Raw genomic sequence first — 18,820 nt, 5'->3', positions numbered from 1 at the left:
AGGAGCCCGGGCAGGTGGGACATGGAGAGGCATCCCCTCCAGCCCCCACCCCATGCTCAGTGCCAACCTGGCAGCTGAGCCTGAGCCCCCTGAGGACGCGGCTTCTGGATGACGTCCCAGTCCACACCCCCGGGGACACCAGGCCCACTGGCTTGGGGGGATGCCTGCTGGAGAGCAGCACAAAACAAGACGCCTGTCACGGGATGCATGTCGCACCCACCCCAGGCCTGAGACGGGACAGTGTGGATGGCAGCGGGGCCGCCCTGGCCTCAGCCTGCGCCCCCTGCCCTGTCTGGACACTGTCCACCTGGAGCCAAAGCCTGGGCTGCGTTCCAGCGCACCCAGGGGCTGGTGTGTGCGGCCGTGGGGAGGAGGGTCCCGGCTGGTGCCGTGGCCCCCATCCCACAAGTCAGGGGGCCTAAAGGGGCCTGCTCTCGCAGAGCCTGTGCTTCTGCGGGGACGGCCGGCAACTCAGTGGCTACGAGGTGGGGCTCTTGTGTCTGCTCAGGGAGTCGATGTAATGAAAAGTGGCGCCCAGAGCCCAGCTGGTCTCCACATTGTCGATCTTCCGGGTCAGCTTGAAGAGACAAGTAGGGAGAGGAGCACATGTGTGGGGAAGGCACACACGTGCTCTTGAGGGGCAGGGAGGGAGCACCCCCAGGGTCCCTACCTTCAGCACTTTGTCCCCTGGGAAGCCAAGCTCCTGGAGCAGCGAGCTGACGTAGGTGAGGTCCAGGCACAGGAAGGGGCTGGGTGGCGGCCGGGTCTCCGCCGTCCGGCACACTGTGGGGCACACGGCTCCTGGGTGGGGGCATGGGCCCAGGCTGCCCAGCTCCACCCATGCAGGGCACCACCCCCCAGGCCCTGTGCTGCGTGCTGCTTGCTGCTGCCGGGGCCTCCCTGCTGGTCAGAGCCCAGCACCAGCAGGGACTTGAGGTCAACCCAGGGTCCACCACCCACCCTGGCTCTGTCTCCACCCCATGACCCCAGCCACCTCTCCTGGGTGTGGACCCCAGCCTCCTGAGGACTGGAAATGCCTTCAAAGCTGGTGAGAGAGAGCAACCCACCCCTCTTCATGAGGAGGACAGACAAACCACCCACAGCCTCTGGTCAGAGCCTTCTCCCACTGGTGTCCAGGAGACAAACCCAGAAGTGAGGAGAACGATGGAAAAGAAGCCTTTCTGGGGGCAGGGCGAGGGGAAGGAGGTCGTTTGATGGAGAAATACAGAGTTTAACTCCTTGGACCTACAACTGGGAAAGGGACTCAGGGCAGAACTGCTACAAGCGGCCTGCACATCTGCCGGTGGGGATTGAGGAGGGAAGGGTGGCCAACTAGCCCCGAGCCACACCACAGGGATCGGATCTTGGTCTTCCTTTCTGGGCTCTGCTGTGCAGGGGTCCCTGGCAACTGTGAATCTGCTGGGACACTTTGTGGGCTTGAGGTTACCCTAGCTAAACAGAGTCAGAAAAAGTGAAATCAGGGGAGTCCATGCCTCACACCCCAAGAGTAAAACCCTCGCTCCCATCGCTCAGGTTACACAAGGTGTGGTGGGCTGGGGTCCAGCTAGCTCGGTGGCCCCTCACATGCTCACACCCCTGAAGGCTTGTCTGGGCAACAGGCAGGAGCCGAAGAGAAATTCCGGGACCAGGGCCTCCCTTGAGCCGGGGATGGTGTCCTGCCTCCAGGGTACTCACCATACTTGGCCGCTATCTCAAAGTCCTCAACGACAAGGCTGCCTCCCTTCTCCGCATCTGTGGATGAGACCAAGCGCCCCATTGGCACCAGGGCTGCGGAGCAGAGACGGCACTGAGGCCCCAGGGCCCATGCACACTGGGGGAGAGGTCCAGAGGTGGATGGCTGCATGTCTGGGCATCAAAGAATAAGGACGAGGTGCCCTGGCTCCAGCTGAGGGGAGCCTGCAGGCAGGGCAGCTGCTAGGATGCCCAAGAAAGAGGGACCTGGGCCCAGGTGAGGGGTCACCTTCCCCTATCCCAGCCTCGTCCTGCTGGCCGTCGTCCACGTAAGACCTAACAGCATAGCCAACCTGATGGCCTCTATCTTTCCAGGGCAATTTTCTATCCACACTAATGTTTCATCCTCACCAGGGACAACATTCTGATACCCTTAATCTATCTCATCAAAAGACGTTTCCAGTCCTGACCCAGTGAAGTGACCTCATGACCCTCTTGAGACTTTTTACTGGGTCTGACGAGCACCGGTCCTAGACTCCCAATGCTGTCTTCTGCCCTGATGGCACTCACAGGTCGGGAAGGGGTCAGGGTAACACACATAAGCTCCTGAGGGTGGTCTGAGGAGTGGGTGCCAGCAGCTGAGGGTTTGAGAATCACAAGTGAGAGAATGAACTAACAGCCAGGAAGCCTTCCTGCATTAAGCGGCTCAGAGAACTGAATTATTTATAAAAGAGGGGCCTAGTACTCTCTACTCACGACAGGTCCCTGCCCTCCCACCACCCTGATGTGACTGGCGGGCCCTCTGCCCGAGGTCCCACACCCCAGGCCCCTACATAGCAAACCTGGCTCCACCCTTACCTATGAGGCCCACGTTTGTGGCAAGGTCGTAATAGTAGGAAAAGGCATAGAATTCCACGTCCTTCACTTCCTCTGTCCTGTGCACTTTGTTTCGGAGGATCTCGGACACTCGGCGGGCGCACAGCTGGTAGAGGCTCCCCGCTGGGGCGAAGGGAAAGCAGATTTGGCAGTCAGGGGGCTCTGACCACACGGCCCAAGGTGGCCACGACCTGGGGGTGCTCACCAGCAACCTTTCAGGGGCCACACACTGCGGCCAGGTCAAGGGGAGAACTGTGAGCACAAAGGTGGCCGGAGGGTGGCCCTGAGCTGGAAGGCCAGCAGCCTCACACTGGGCTCCTGGCGCTGCCCTGACACAGCCCCGTGGGTCCACCCCACGCTCACCCTGCCTGCCCCGGGCTCAGCTCGAGTGTGCAGCATCTCGCCCATCTCACCAGCCACCGGGGTGGGGCCTGCAGCCCCTCCTGTCACAGAGGAGGGGCTGGGCCTCAGAGGCAGCTTGCCAAGCGCATGGGACTGGTCGTGGCACTTGCTCAGAAGTGCGACCAACACAGACTGGCTTAGTGGGCACGGATGGCCCACAGCGCGTGCCCAGGCCCGTTTCTGATCTCGTCCCAGCCCTGCTCCACGGCTGACGGCAGCTCCGTCCAGGGATCTCGTCCCAGCCCTGCTCCACGGCTGACGGCAGCTCCGTCCAGGGATCTCGTCCCAGCCCTGCTCCACGGCTGACAGCAGCTCCGTCCAGCTTCCCCATGGCCCCCGAAGCCTCTCCCTCGCCCTCTGGATCTCATTTCCCTGCCTTCTCCCTGCTCTGACCCTCACACCGCCTCCTCCTTGCTCCTTAAATGCAGCAGCCAGCTCAGGGCCTTTGGTGAGCTGCCCCCACAGCTTGGAGCTCATTGCCCAGCTCGTCACGTCTCGTCTCTTCGAGCTATGAGGCCTTACCTGCTTGTCCTTAAACCACGACCCCCCTTCCCAGTCCCCTCCTGTTTATTGCCGGATAAGAAAAAATAGGAATTTGCTCTCTGTCCTTGGTCCCTGACACAGAGCTTGTAAAGGCTTGTTAAGGCCCTGAGTGGTGAGGGTGAGAGGGGTGTCCTGTTGTTCTCAATAAGCCCTAATTTTGTGCTAATGAGGTGACTCCCAGTGGGACCCTTGAGGGCTTCAGGATGGGGGCTGGTGGTTAGAGGATTGGGACGTTCAGCGCCCCCTGGAGGGCATGGGCAGAGGGCTGGGGACTGAGTCAGTCACCACCGGCCACTGAGTTGATCAGTCCCTCTGAAAGAAGCCTTGTAAAATGCCTTCACGAAGGGGCTCAGAGAACTTCTGGGTTGGAGACGTGTGTGTATGGGGGGGAGTATCCTTAGGCAGGGGGCTCCAGGCACCCTCCCCACACGCCTGCCTTGTGCCTCTCTCCCATTTGTTTCCCAGCTGTGTCCTTTAGAAGGAACCAGCAACAGGAATGTGTTTCCCAGAGTTCTGTGATCCCTGCCAGCAAATTACTGGATTTGAGGATGGGGTTGTGGGAACCCCTGATTTGTAACAGGTTGGTCAGAGGAACGGAGGCCAAGTACTTGCAAGGGGTCTCTGAGGAGTGGGACTCAGGGTCTCTGCCCTGACTCTGTAAGTCAGTGTCAGAACTGAGCTGAATCACAGGATACCCACTGGAGGCAGAAAGCTGGATGGTGAGGGGAATACCCCACATTTGAGGTCAGAAGTGCTGTCTGTGCAAACAGTCCCATCAGTGGCATGTCCAGGTTGGACACGGTATCTCAGTAACCTTTTCAGAAGAAACTCAGAGCACAGAGCAATGGGGCGCTATGGGTGAGACAGGTCAGGGGCTCCTTGCCCTCTCCCATCCTTGCTGGAGCACGGGCTGGGGTGGCATGGTTCACAGCAGGGCCTGGCTGTCAGCTAGATGCTGGCGGATGTCCAGGCCCTTCCACACTGGAGGCCTGCTGTGAAACCTGGCCTCTGGAGGAGCATCTGGCGGCAGACAGGGAGGCCCGTCCAGGGAGCCTGCGGGAGGCAGGAGCTCCAGAGCCGAGTCTTATCTCACAGGCAAGTATCGACCAGTCTGAAGGAGGCTGGACAGGCCCCCCGCTTCTCTCAGGTGCTGGGGGGGGTAAGGGCCTGCCATCGACCCTCCCAAGCTGCCCGCCTCCATGCCATACCTGCCTCCTGTCCTGCAATCCTGTACGTCACTTCAGCATGCGTCCACTCTCCTCTGAAACCAGCAGACAGACAGGGGCTGACCAGCTCTTGTCCATCCTCAGCTGAAAGAATAGAGGAGGTGAAGAGCACTGACCGCGGCGGAGCCAAGACAAGTCCCACGGAGGGCAGCCCACGGCACTGAGGGCCTCACAGGGTCAAGGGAACACGCTCCCTTCCTGCTGTGAGGCTGGACCTCTAGGAGCGCCCCAGGTCAGTGGCAGTGGGGCAGAAACCCCAGCAGAACCACTCCCAGCTCACCACCAAGGAGGGGCTTTGAGATTCCAGGTGATGGAGTGGGGGGTGGGGCCAGGACCCGTTGCGGGTGCCTGCTCACCAGGAGCCTGTGCCGATGGGCCCATGACCGGCAGAGGAAGGGTGGTGGCTGGCCTCCAGGGCCCCAGCCCTTGGGGACACACCTGCTGGCCTCCCGCTGAGTGCGCCCCGTCCTTGGCTGATTCTGGTCTGGGCCCTCCCGCACCAGCGGAATGGCCCCCACAGGACCCCAGGGACCCCAGCAGGGGTGCCACTGCCTGTGAAGGCAGGAGATAGAAAAGACTGTTGTCTGCATCTGCTCAGTCTGGTGCGTGGTCTGCTGAGTGACGACAGCTCACAAGGCAGGAGCTGCCAGCACACTCTGGGGAGAAACATGGCTCCCCTGCTGCTCTGAAGGGGGTGGTGCAGGAGGGACAGGACCCCGAGGCTGGTGCAGACGGGCGAGTGGGTGTCTGCCATCCTCCGCTGACTAACGGATGTTTTCTAGACTAGAACGAGGCTGCAGGTGTTTGTGAGACACGGACACGGTTTTGGTTTGCAACAAAGGGGACACTGTTAGAAGTTTAAACAGCAGGATCTGAAATAAAGGAGCTGAAGCAGGATGTGTGTGGAAGAGGATTCAAGGGGAACACGTGTGGGCTTGTGCACATCTGACCAAGGCCTCTGGGGGGACAGGCTGAGGTGGCCTCAGAGCAGGGCCCCGGCCTGCCTTGGGTACACGGTTCCCTAAATATCCCAGGAGCTCAAGTGCCTGCTGGCAATGTCTGGCTTGTCTGAGCCAAGTGCATCAGGATGGGACGGCATGGAGAGGGCCTGGAAGCAGACACAGGCTTTGTTCCCAAACGCCATACCTGGAGGAAGGTCAAGCCCATTCCAAGTTCCCTCCATGCAGGAGAACGCAGGGCATGTTCTCAGGAGCTGCCCCATGGTAAATCCTTATAAACAAGCCGATGCTGATGGTGTCTGTTTCTTAGGTTCCTAAGACACTCTCCCTTAGTGATTCAGAAATCACTTCATTAGCCATCTTTCTTTAAAAAGTAACTGGGGAGGTCCTCAGGGGCCCCCAACAAGGTCTACGGGCACACTCTTGGAGGCTCCCAAATCCTGCTGGCCAGAAGGGCTCTGGGCACTGCACCCCACTCACCAGGCTTCCCCTCCTCGCCTCCCAGTACCGCCAGTCTCGCCGACATCAAGCCAAGCCCCAGGTAGCTGTGGAGAGAGTTGCCCTGGTGAGGAGAGGCCGCCCGGAGGCCCAGGTGCCGCCTTGCACACATCCAGTGGACACGCCCACTGGACGTGTGCAAGGTGGCGGTGGCGGGGGGGGCCAAGGCTGGGCGGGGCAGCGGCCTCCCGCTTCTCCCAGGAGCTCCTTGGCTCAACAAGCCAAGACCCTTCCTCGGCAGAGCTCAACCAGGAGCTGTGGACACTGCGGAGAGTGACAGGCAGGCCTCCACCTTTATGGTGCGGACAGGCCTTGTGGGAAGAAGCTACTCAAGGTGCCAGTGGCAAGAAGACGACCCAGAAAACCCCTGCACAATCCACAGGCTCTTCCCCACTTCCCCAAAAGCCTTTTCCGAAGCAGAACAGAATACATACAAAAGAAGAAATACGGCAGCTCAATTTTAAGAGGAAAAGGGAAGGGGGGGGTGCCCACAGGGGGAGGGGGAGGCCACAGGGGGTCCACGGCAGGGTCTGGGGATTGAGTCTGCGGACAGCGCTCTGGTCGCTCCCCAGGGGAGGCCTGCAATGGTAAGCTGAGCCCCTGTCCACCCTCAATCCTGAGGACGCACCTGTAGGAGTAGAGCCTGTAGGTCCTGTTAAACACCTGGAGGGACGTGAGGAAGCTGGGCGGCGAGGTTTGAAGGGTGCCCTGGGAAGAACACAGGATTAGCGCTCCTTTCCTGCTGGCCTTTCTAGAAAACTGTCCCCCACCTCCCTCAATTCATTTGAAAGAACAGGGATAGGCACAGATGGTATTCAATTAGATTTTCATCAGATCACAAGCCATGAAACAGCTTAGACCAAGCAATGAAGCACTTGGATTTCTCCTTTGTTGGGGGGGGTTGTGGGCGGGGGTGTGTTGCATGGCACGTGGGATCTCAGCTCCTTCACCAGGGATGGAACCCTCGTCCCCTGCAGTGGAAGCGTGAAGTCTTAACCACTGGACGGCTAGGGAAGTCCTCTTTCTGAGTAATATTTATCCATTCTGAGAAGTATGGCCCAACCAGAACAGTTCTGAGTATACTTTAGGCTCTTCCATTAAAACAAACAAACAAACAAAAATTAAAAAGTGGTGGATGAGGAAAGTAATTTTTAAAAACACCATGTGATCTTAACTGGAAATGTGTCCATCCTGAAAAGGACTGTGACCCTGTCCCATGTGAGTCAGACTGATGGCCCCTCCCTGGAAACCCTTGAGGGGCAGGGAGGAACCCACCCCATGCTCTCTGCCCAAAGGGCTCCAGATAGTATCTGCTAATAGTTTACCATCCCAGCAAAGAGCAAATTCCTAGGTTTTTTTTCTAGGCAGAATTAAAATCAAACTAAGCAGAATTCACTGTGTGTGATGACCCTCAGGAAGGAAGCTGAGCTCACGGGCTTCCAGGGGACTGTGGCTCCCCTACAGGCCAGGCGGCCTTGGGGGTGGGGGCTGGTTACCTCTAGTCTTGGGAGGAAGGTGATCTGGGTCGACCCCCCGCCTAGGTCCAGCATGCCCACGCTGCCCCTCCCGGGGGTCTTCAGGCTGCCTGCAGCACCGGAAGTAAAATCCACATGGCAATGACAGTTAATAAACAGAATAGCAAAAAAAAAAAGGGTGGGGGAAGTCAGAAGCTAGGCCCTTCCATGGAAAGAAGACAACAGAGGCTGCAGCCACTTAAAAATCTCCACACGTTTGGGGGAGGGCACGAAGAGCAGCTGCCTGGCGGGGCCTTCATCTGAGCTTTCACCTGGGCTCTGGACCTCCCCACTGGCACGGCTCTCCACTCCCGGGTGGCAGAGCCTTCAGGCAACTTTCCTCTCGTCCAGTGTCAGACATGCTGGGCTTGTCCATAATTACAACCGAGGGACAAAAACCCACATCCGCAGAGTCATCTGAGAAAAATGACTCCTGTTTCCAAGGACCTATGTTCCTGGTCCCTGGTCTTTCTCCAGCGGGACTTCAATTACAAGTTGATCAGCGCTTGCCTCACGTTCAACATTGACTGGGGTAACTCAGGGCTTTTCTCAGGAATGAGGATCATGCTGCCGCAGGCCACAACCACCCCCAGTACCTGCATCCACAAACTCGGGACCCACCCTGTCCTGGGGTCAGTAACACTGCAAAACCCTGGGGGGTTATTTTCAAGAGCAAAAATGAGGCTCCTGCTCTCAAGACCAGGGTCTGTGAATAGTGGGCTCTGTGATGAAGGGAACCCACCTGTTAAGAAGTTCACGGTGATCCACGCAGAAACACCTGCAGGACAGGGTCACAAAGGGCATCTGAATCACCTGAGAGGCTGTAATTACAGCACCGGGGGCTCATGGCGACTTTCGGATTTCAGGGACACAAGGAGACCACTTCCCCACTACTCTCAGCCTCTGGATCAGCTATGGGAACGGGCATCACTCAGAGCCAACAGTGGCTTCTGGCAGCCTGCTCTAGAAGACACCACACTACAAGCTGGAATGCTTGGCCAAGCGTCCCATCCTGTGCTCTCACTCTTTATCGACTGCTCTTTTCAGAAGGGGAGGGACGAGAACCAAATGTTCTTTCCTTCCACCCACACAAACTCTTAAGGTCACATTTAGAGTCGGGGCTGGTAAGGAACATTAAGCGATGCTCTTGGAATCAAGGCAACAGCAATGTACTCACACAGCAACTGGGGATTCTCTCTAAATGTTCTTAGAAGAGAGGATTTGTTTTCAGGACTGCGATCTGTGCCAGGCTGGCAGCCAGTCACGAGGAGAATCTAACACTGGCCCCAAGAAGGAGGCTCTGAGATGGCCAGACTGTGGATGGTGGGTGGGGCAGGGCTGTTACTTCGGTGTCTGTGCCTCTGGCCCGGGAAGGCTCCCCCAGCGAGATGCTGACGGCAGTGCTGCATGCAGCCTGCCTTGAGGGATGGCCTCGCGGCACTTTCGGTAATTACCCTCGTCAGTCCCGTTCATGATGGAAACACAGTCGTCCCCCACGAGGAATGGCGAAGCCTCAAACACTTCTTTCACCTAAATGTAAAGAGAGACGCGTCTTTAACCTTAAGAATCTAAACTCCTAGTCCCCAGTCACTGCCCTGCGTTAGGACAGGACAGGAAGGGCGGGAAGCCCCATGGGGCAGATCCCAGCTCTGGGCCCCCATGCAGACTGGTGGGCACATACCCAGGGGATGGCCTGGCACAGGGGAGGTGGAGGCCGGGAGCAGCTGGCTCCTTCTCCATGTTTTAGCCATGATAGATATACAGAAACCTCAGTATGTCTGCGCTTGTGTCCCGCAGTCTGACTTGAGCACATGAAGGTAGTTTCTATAAAGGGACTTTGACAGGCCTGCAACAACGTCATTTAGCAGCTGGCAGGTGCAGAAACAGCTCGGAGCAGGACCATTTTGCTGAGAACACTTTCCCTGACTCCTGATGGTTAAGACTGCTACAAGCACCTGTCAAAGACAGGCTCCAGGGCCACCTTCAGGAGGTGTAGCGCCTGGGCACAGGCCAACAGTCTCCTGAGCTGTCCCGCTGAGCGTCAGACCAAGAGAGGGACCTCTGCTTCCTGTGAGCGTGACCAGCTTGAGCCAAAAGGTCAAGAATTCAGGTCCCACTGCCTCAGACACACAGCAAGTCCTTGGATGGAAGGAAGCCCTTCAAACAGTATTTTTCACACAAATTTGGTCCTTTTATAAAACAGGTTCATTCTAGAAAACATGAATGGCTTTGAACATCTTGAGGAAGAAAGCGTCATGCATCCACAAGCCCCCACCTGAGGTGACACTGCGGGCGTGTCGACACGCTTCCTTCCTGTGAGACCCTCTCCAGGGGCCTGCCCGGACGTGGACGGGTGCTGCACGGTCTCAGCTATCATCAGCCAGCCTTTGGGGGAAGCGGAGGCACTCACCTTCCGCAGCAACTTCTGAGCCTTCTCTCCTGGCAGCAGGCGCAGACCAGCTGTGGCCTTGAGGACCAAGGGGGTGGCCTTCCAGAAGTCAAAGGGGATGTCCTGTTTGGCCACGTCCAGTAGCTCCTGGATCCCCGGGGCGCTCTGTGGACACGGTGGGTAAAGCAGGGTTGGTCCACCCGCAGCGTGGTCACCGTTGCTCCCCACCCTTTAGGTTTTATACATCTGTAAATGTATATTTTTCCTGATTTTACAAATTGGCAGAAACAGTGACTCAAGTGGTGCTGGCGGGGGCATGGGGCGGACCTGTGGCAGCGGAGTGGACCAGGGTTCTACATGCGCAGCCCGGCCACCTTGGGCAGTGTCAGGTGAGCTGCAAGGCCTCAGCACACCGTGAGAGAACTCTAGGATCCCTTATGGCCCTAAAACCCACGAAGAGCAACAGCAAAGATTCACCTGCACCTGCTGGTATGCTGAGCGCCACACACTGGGCCAGGGCCCGTGTGTGTGTGTGTGTGTGTGTGCGTGTGTGTGTGTGCACGTGTGTCTGTGTATATACACGTGTGGGGTGGTGTGTGGTTGTGTGTATATGTATATATGTATGGTGTGTGGCTATATATATGATGTGGTGTCTGTATGGTGTTGTGTGCATGTATGTATACATGTGTGGTGTGTGTATACACGTGTGGGGTAGTGTGTGGTTGTGTATGTGTGTGTGTATGTGTGTATATGTCTGTGTAAATACACCTGTGGGGTGCTGTGTGGTTGTGTGTATGTGTATGGTGTGTGTGGCTGTATATATGGTGTGATTGTACGTGTGGTGTCATTGTGTGCGTATATGGTGTGTGTGATATGTATGTGGTTGTGTACACATGTGCAATGTAGATGGTGTGGTGTATATATGGCGGCGCCTCCCATGGGTACCAGTGTCCTCTATAGACCCCCTAGGCTGTGGAGCATCCCAGGTCAGCACTGCAGAGATGCTGCCCTGGGAGGACCACACTGCATCTGAGAGGAAGGGGGTCACTTTAATAAGGCTACAGAAGACAAACTTGATGAGCAAAGAGACATGAGAGAAAACTGTTACCTTTTCAACATCATCAGCATAAGCAGAAAGACCTGGCTTCAGTGCTTTGAAGGTTTCATGGGTCAAGGTGGGAGTTTCTAAGGGAAAATCATATTTTATACAAAATACAAGTGTGAATATAAACACAAATACAGGAATCTCTACAACTATGATGAGCCACACTTTTAAGGCAGACATCTGAAAACAGACCTTCACTGTTTCTTGTCTAAACTCTGCCTCTTTAGTCTGGGTACATGAGGACTACTATAATGTTTACTATACTATAATACTATACTGTTAATGTTTCGGCTAGAGCTTTTCCTCTTAGAAAAAAATGAACCTTATTTATTTACTTAGGCCACACTATGAGGCATGAGGGATCTTAGTTCCCCAACCAGGGATTGAACCCCTGTCCCCTGCATTGGAAGCATGGAGTCCAATGCATGCTTAACCACTGGACAGCCAAGGAATCCCCCAAATCAACTTTTCTGACACATAATTTACATATAAAAAGCCTATCCACTTAAAGTGGTTAAAGTTTAACACAGTTAATTCTTGCTGATTCAACAAGCAGAGGAGCAGGGCAAATGATTTTAAACTAGAAATGTAAAATAACTTTCTTGATTCTAGCATGGACACATTACAGGTTCTAAAGAATATTTCATTCTTCTTTTTAAAAAATTCAGTGTCTTAAATTATTTGGGGCCTGGGCTCACGTGCTTACATCAGGGGAGAGTATTCCTAGGCACGATGAGGCAGAGCAATGTTGTCAAAATACAGACACGAGGAAGGTCAGGGACAAACTTTTTGTAAGGACATCTCTACAAAGAAACTACACTGGAACATGGCAACTAAAGGGTTATCTGTTGACACGTGTTGCCTTAAACTTAGCTTCAAATCAATTCTGGAGGTAGGCAAAGTCCAGCATATAAACATTTAACTATTGTTAACAAGTTTAAAAATAAAGCACATGAAAAGTGGAAAAATGTGTCACAAGAGCCTTGGAGGGGCCTCCTGAAGGCGCCCAGTGCCTCCAGCTCAGCTAAAAACGCAGAAGGGTCAGCACAGAAGCAGAGAAGAGGGACCCCCAGATGTGGGGACTGACTCCCCAAGGGGTGGGGGGGAACTGGGCAACACTGGGGGTCTCCCCATGGGAGAAGCCAAGGGGTGAAGACGCCCAGCTCCACCCTCATCCCTCCCCAGTCCCGAGCTGGGAAGCAGGCCCATGGGGCGATGGCCACAGTTCCCCCTTTAGTGGGGCCATGGCCATCGGGCACCCTGTAGCTGCCTGGCCCCAGTGGGCAGCTCCGTGTCTTTGCTCATGTACCTGACTTTCCTGAACTCGTGGCTCCCACTGGCCTGAACCTGGCGCTACCAGCTGCCTTGAACTCATCCCATGTGACTTCTGGCCTTAAGTCATGGTCCCAGCCACCCAACCCACCGGAGATGCTGGGAGGGGAAAGGACACCCATACCCTCTGAGATCTCAGCTGCCCTTAGCTGGTCACCAGACACTAGTGCGAGTGAGGACATTGGGGCTCCTGAGAACCAGCCCTGTCGACAAGCTCCCCGGGGAGTCCCGGGCAGAAGTCCTGTCCACCCCGAGGGCCATGCTCTGCGGTAAGATGGAGGGCAGGGGGTGTGGTCGGGGCTTTCTGCTCAGTACCTCCAGGCTGCTGGCTGAACTGGAAGACGTGCACACGGGTGCCGGTGCTGCCCGCGTCAAACATGATGCCATAGGAGACCTCAGGTCCGTGGGTGGCCACCCCTGGCAGATTGTGGGCCTGCTGGCCCCTCCGGGCCCCCGTGGCCGCCTCAGGGATGCCAAGAAAGGCCTGGGTGGCGGAGGCCCAGTGCCACTTGATGTAGGCGACATAGATGAACAGGCACACGAACAGCCCCAGCGGGTACGCCACCTTCGTCATCCTCAAGTTCCCATTGTTTGGTATTTTTCTCATTTCTCGTGTGTGGAAGATGGTACTAGAGCAGCTGGTGGGAGGGAGAGGAGCAGGAAAAACACGCTAGGCTGTGAGGTTCCAGGGCCAGTGGGAAATTCCTGTGTTCAGGGACAAAATCTGTTCAACCACAATTCTTTCCACAGGGACTTCCCTCGTGGTCCAGTGGCTAAGACTCTGCGCTCCCAATGTGGGGGGCCCAGGTTCAATCCCTGGTCAGGGGACTCGATCCCACATGCTGCAACTAAGACCTGATGCAGCCAAATAAATAATAATCAAATATTAATCCCCCCCAACCGCCCCGCAGATCTGCATTTTTCCTGTGGAATCAGAAGCTTCATTTGCTTCTCAGAATGATTCTGGAAGGTGGAATCCCCACGGAACAGAAGAAGAACTGAGATGTGTAGAGACTAGACAACCTGTCCAAGACCGTTGGTCCTGCTGGTGCTGACCAGGGCCACAGGCCCCAGCCCCATGGTGCCCTCCAGGGGCTGGTCCAGGCAGACGGCTCTAGACTTGGTTCTGTTTTAAATGCCAAGTGTACACGGTGTCCCTGGACCTTTCATATAGGGAACAGACATATATCCAGTTCATTCTCCCCAGTCTCACTTTTCCTCCCACGTTGATAATTTACTTTCACTCTTAAACTCTGGGACTTAAACTCTGGTCCCCTGGGGACTGCAGAGCCATACAACATCAGAGAAACAGCTCGTTCTGGGCGTTTCATAGCAGATACCTCCTTTCATTCACACGCATGTTCCTGCCGAGAAGGAAATCACGCCATGTGCTTTCAAAGCCCTTCACAAAATAAATTGATTTGGCCCTACTATTTTTGGTTCAGCGCACCTCAAAATGGAGGCCTTTGCTCAATGGAGGCACCAGGCAGGAACCAGAGGCTCAGAGGATGAAAAGGGAGGTGCCTCCTTGTCTGGGCTCCCCCTGTCCTCAGGGAGTCCACCATCTGTCCACCTTCACTGCCGGTTGTGGGAGGTGGAGTGGACACCCCAGGGGAGGGAAGACAGCAGTGTTGGCTGGGTGGGAAGCAGGATACGTGGCCGTGGGCAAGCCCCTGGTCGGGGAGCTGGTCGCACCTGTAAGTGATGGGGCTCAGTGCTCAGGACACAAAAGACAGTGGGGGAGGAGGGCTGGAGCACAGCATGACTGCACTTGCCAGGGAGGGGGCGGGAGGCCAGGCCTGGACAGCAGGGGGAAGTCTTGGGTGGACTCACGACACCCCCAGGCTGTCTGGGGGAGGACAGACAGAACAGTAGGGGATCTAGTCCTTCAGCCACACCTGGATGCCTGTGGCCCCTGAAGCATGGCCCAAACCTTAGGGGTTCCTGTGCCCCTGTTGGGGGGTGCTGCCCGGAGGCCTGGGGATGGAGGGGAGACAGCACACCCCCTCCCTGAGCTTCTGCAGCTGGGTTCCGGGCTCCTCGGTGCTCTCCCCTCCTACTCTCCAGCAAGCTGCGGTTCTTTTGTGCATCCCTGCCCTCTGGTGAGAACGGGCCTCTATGCAAGCAGGGACCAGCTCACTCATCCTGATTTCCCGACCACACAAGCCCAGAAACCAGCAGCTGCTCAGCCAGCACCTGCGGGTGAAGGTTAGCTGATGATGCAGCAATTCGCTGGGAGGCGTGGAGGATGCTTCAGGACCCAGGTGATGGCCATCTGAGATGGTAATGTTTGGGCAGGAGATGGCAGTGACCAGGTTTCCCACATGTGGAGTTTGAAATGATGGCAGGACTTCAGTTGGACACAGAACTGAGCCTTGTGAGAGATGCCAGGTTTGCGGTTGGTGCTTGAGCAGCCATCCCCGGGCAGCCAGCTCCCCTCAGGAACAGGCCCTTTTAGAGGCTTCCTATTTTTAGGTTACAGTAACCCAAAGTTTCCTATGGCTAAGTGATCTCTGAAAAAAAGTACTTATAGAGAAAGCTCTACAGCAGCTATTTCCAAGGATGGTTAGCAAGGACACAAAAGCAAAACTAACATCTTACAACTCTGAAAGTGTTTTATAGAATCCTTTTACATAATCAGTTTTTTTTTTATTTTAAAGATAAGAAGGGACTTATTAGAATGCAATTTGTGAAGCTTATAAGCGGGTGGGTGAGAAATGCAAAGCCCTGAGAACTTACTGGGCTACAGTTTTCTAATCAAAGGAAAAGTGGGAAGGCGGAGAACTTCCTGGTCTTTCTTAAGTAGATGTGATGCTTCCATCATCAGTTCCTCCTTCAGGTTGGGCAGGGGAGCTTTCTTTTCCCTACATGGTCAGGCTAGGTCCAGAAATTATTATTTTTCTCTGTATGCAGAGAGCATGTCCTAGGGATAATTAATTTACTGAGCTGTTTTATTGTTTATGAGCTGATTTTACTGCTTTATTGTTTATGAGCAAATTTCATCATGTCCTATGTTAGCCTGAGAGCCATAATACACATAATCAGATTAACAGGTAGAATATTACATTTTGAGGCAAAGGCTGCTCTTAATTTGTCTACCCATTTAAAAAACACCACTTTAAACACACTAGGAATATATCCTGTCACCAGAGCCCACACTGCAGGCACCTATATACCACATGATGACTGACTTTCATACAACAGGACCAATGCCCAGAAGAGTCTGTAAACGGACTTGCCTGGGATCACACGGTTGGCACACGGCAAAGCCGAGGAGTTTCAGGCTTCTGAATCCAAATCAAACGTGCTTCATTCATCACTTTCCTTTCCCTGTGAATATAAGACTACTTCAGACAACCAGAAAACACTTGAAATTACATACACACAATCATTAAAGTTACAGGGGGCCTCCCAGGTGGCTCAGTGGTAAAGAATCCACCTGTCAATGCAGGAGATGGGGTTCGATGATCTCTGGGTGGGGAAGATCCTCTGGAGGAGGAAATGGCAACCTACTTCAGTGTTCTTGCCTGGAAAAACCCCATGGACAGAGGATCCTGGTGGGCTGCAGACCATGGGGTCGCAAAGGGTCAGACATGACTGAGCACAATCATTCAAGTTACACACCAAGTTCAGGGTGGTATAAACAGAGGTCAAACAGAAAATAACTCTGAGGGGGGCTGAGCCAGGAATAGCCATGTCCCTGAGGCCCGAGTCTAAAGCCAGTTTCATTCCTTGGGGTAAGGGGTTTGTCCAGAGCTAAGACAGCTGCAGGAGGGGCGGGTCACATTTCGGTGACACTACCAACACCTCAGAGGATCACCAAAGAAAATAATTTTCATTCAGTTTTACTCTTTAAAGGAGAGTCTAGAACAACAGCTGTTAAGGCAAGGCGGTGGGGAATGAGGACTCGCTGGTGGTGTGGCAGGATCTAACTGCACAAAGGCAAACAGAATTTGACTGAGCTAACCGGGCTCCCAGTTGGCTACGGGAGTAGGTTGGGGCTGCATCCCCGTGTCCTGGGTCAGAGAGGAGAGTTTCAGTGTGGAGCAGCGGCAGTGATGTCCCACCCCATCCCCCGGGCAAGCTTTCTAGGAGCTGGGGACAGGCAGGTCGGCTCGCGAAATACGAGCTCTATCCAGTTTAGATCTGTAGGCCAGTTTCTTCAAGGGTAAAGTCCCCCAAAGGACCGTGCGCGCAAATGACTGCCGCAGATACTGAAAACCTATCCAAAAATTAAAGCGCATAACCAAACACGAATCCTCCTGGTAGGTGTCAACAGGCTTTCCTCCCCTGCCCCTGTCCGGTCTTCTGCGCCCGGCCTGGGAGCGGGTCGGCGACGCCGGCTTAATGAATGAGGCGGCAGGCTCCGGGCTCCCCAGGGTGGACACGCGGACGGTCTTGTCCACCCCCGTGCCAGAACACAGACTGCACCCCCCAGACATCAGCGGAGCCCGGGGTGCCAGTGACCCTGAGGCCACCCCCAGGCGCTGCCGCCCGGAGAAGGGAGTTGCCGGGCGCCGGGTCTACGCCCCGGAGGCCCCCGATCGGCCCCGTCCCCCGGGGCGAAGGGCACAGTGCCCGGTGCGGGGGGCGCGCACAGGCATCCGCACCCCGGGGCCGGCGGAACCCGCCGCTTACCCTTCAGCGCCCTGCGCCCCACTCGCAGAGGGGAGTGCCGGTCCTCGGGGAGTTCGCAGGCCTCCGAGGCCGCTTCCCCGCGGTCCTGCCCCACCGGTGTCAGCGTGGCCTCCACCCCTCGGGTCCGCGGGCAGTGGACCCGGGTGCCTCGGCCCCGCCCACGTGTGCCCCGCGTCAGCCCAGTGCGCAGGCGCAGCGTAACGGCGGGGGGCGGGGCGGCCCAGTGCGCAGGCGCAGAGTGGAGGCGCGCGCGCGCGCGCGCGCGGGGGGGGGGGTGGCGGGGTGGCGGGGTGGCTTAGTGCGCAGGCGCCGTGGTCCGGGCTGGTGTAGTCCTGGGTGGCGGGGTCTCGGTTGTGTGGCTCCAGCTCCTGGCTGTCCTTCGCAGCACGGCGGAACAGGCCTGCGTCGTGCTTGGCCGGAGTCACCCTGCAGTCTCACAACCCTAACCAGCTGTGCAAGTTTTGATTTTTCTCGGGTTCCCCCCCACGACATCTAAAGTCCCTCTTTTCCCCTAAGGTAATTCACAGTAGAAAATGCCATTACAACAGGCCAGGCAGTGTCACCAAGGCTCTCCTATTCCTGACCCCCATGTTCTTGTCTATTCCTGGAAGCGGCCCGGGTTCCTTGCTCCTGGGCAGGGCAGTCGTTCACGCAGCCCTGTTTCCTCAAGGTCCTGCTGGCAGGGCTGCCCACGTGTCCCCTCGACCCGTCTCCTCTCCTGGCCACAGTGGGGCCGGCCTTCCAGCCTCTCTTACTGTGGATGTGCACATGTGACAGACGGCACCCGGCCAATGGGGTGTCAGTGCGCCCCTTGCGGACCTGGTCCTGGGAGAACCTTGGTGGTTCCTGAATCCCGGGGTCTTCCTGAGTTTGTTGTTGAGACATGGGCAGTTGAAAGTGAGTGGGTGCTGACAGGTGGGATGTAGGGACAAAAGTACTAAGACCAGGCCTGGGCAGGGGGCCGCGTTTGCTCACTGCCAGCACCTGGTGGGACACTGGCTTCATTTACCAGGTTGTGTGGCTGAACACTGACTCTGTTTGATCAGCTCCACCTTGGGCTCACAGTGCTACTGCTTCCCTGTTCTGGGTGACTGAACTTTAGCCCGCTCACAAGGAATGAACGCCAGCCAGATAAGTTCCCATCAACGTTTTGCCAGGCCTTCAACTGCTGTGAACACTGGAAGAGTGCCTTTTGTGTAGATGGTTAAAGGTCACTGAGACCCTCCTCCTCAGGGGAGAAAGAACCTCTGGTTGCCATCAGTAACACTATTTCTCCCCACAGTCAGATTCTATTTTTAGCTTTGGTCCCTTTCAGTTCCCCGGTACCCATTCGGCAGCAAAGAGTGCAGCTTCGAATGCCTGTGTATGTCACCCACAATAACTTCGTCATTGCTCTATAAAATTGCTGCTTTCTCTTTCAGTCTCATGGTTCCTTCTCGGGTCAGAAAATATTCACTCTCAGCCACCCAACACAGGCCAAGCCAGGAGATCTGAATTGTTCAGGCAACACTTAATCAGCACCGTCCCTTGTTCCATGAGTTTGCTGTCATGATTAATGCTACAGGATCCCAAGGACTATCTCTGTGCACATGTGTGGGTATATCTGTGGGGGAAATGCCCAGAAGAGAAATTATAATGGTAGAGGA

At 55.8% G+C, this 18,820-nt stretch overlaps 1 protein-coding gene across 2 annotated transcripts; it reads right to left on the bottom strand.

Annotated features, from left to right (window-relative positions):
* Window positions 1-349: 349 nt before the first annotated feature.
* ENTPD6 (ectonucleoside triphosphate diphosphohydrolase 6) lies at window positions 350-17,328 on the bottom strand. 2 transcript variants are annotated; one of them, XM_052650502.1, is made up of 15 exons: window positions 17,175-17,328; window positions 15,776-15,866; window positions 12,852-13,174; window positions 11,208-11,284; window positions 10,121-10,264; window positions 9,165-9,240; window positions 8,453-8,488; window positions 7,693-7,781; window positions 6,825-6,904; window positions 6,179-6,243; window positions 4,722-4,823; window positions 2,551-2,691; window positions 1,696-1,752; window positions 671-783; window positions 350-577 (listed from the first exon to the last, which is right to left on the bottom strand). In XM_052650502.1, the coding sequence occupies exons 3-15, from the start codon at window positions 13,141-13,143 to the stop codon at window positions 479-481; spliced, it is 1,371 nt and encodes a 456-aa protein (XP_052506462.1). In that variant the 5' UTR covers window positions 13,144-13,174; window positions 15,776-15,866; window positions 17,175-17,328; the 3' UTR covers window positions 350-478. The 2 variants fall into 2 exon arrangements, with proteins under 2 accessions (XP_052506462.1, XP_052506463.1); XM_052650503.1 differs by lacking the exons at window positions 12,852-13,174; window positions 17,175-17,328 and having other exon boundaries at window positions 15,776-15,790.
* Between the last annotated feature and the right edge of the window lie 1,492 nt (window positions 17,329-18,820).

Source organism: Budorcas taxicolor, chromosome 13 (genome assembly GCF_023091745.1).
Source record: "Budorcas taxicolor isolate Tak-1 chromosome 13, Takin1.1, whole genome shotgun sequence".
NCBI lineage: Eukaryota > Metazoa > Chordata > Mammalia > Artiodactyla > Bovidae > Budorcas > Budorcas taxicolor.
The sequence above is the reverse complement of the archived record's forward strand: the minus strand, read 5'-3'. Positions and strand labels throughout refer to the sequence as shown.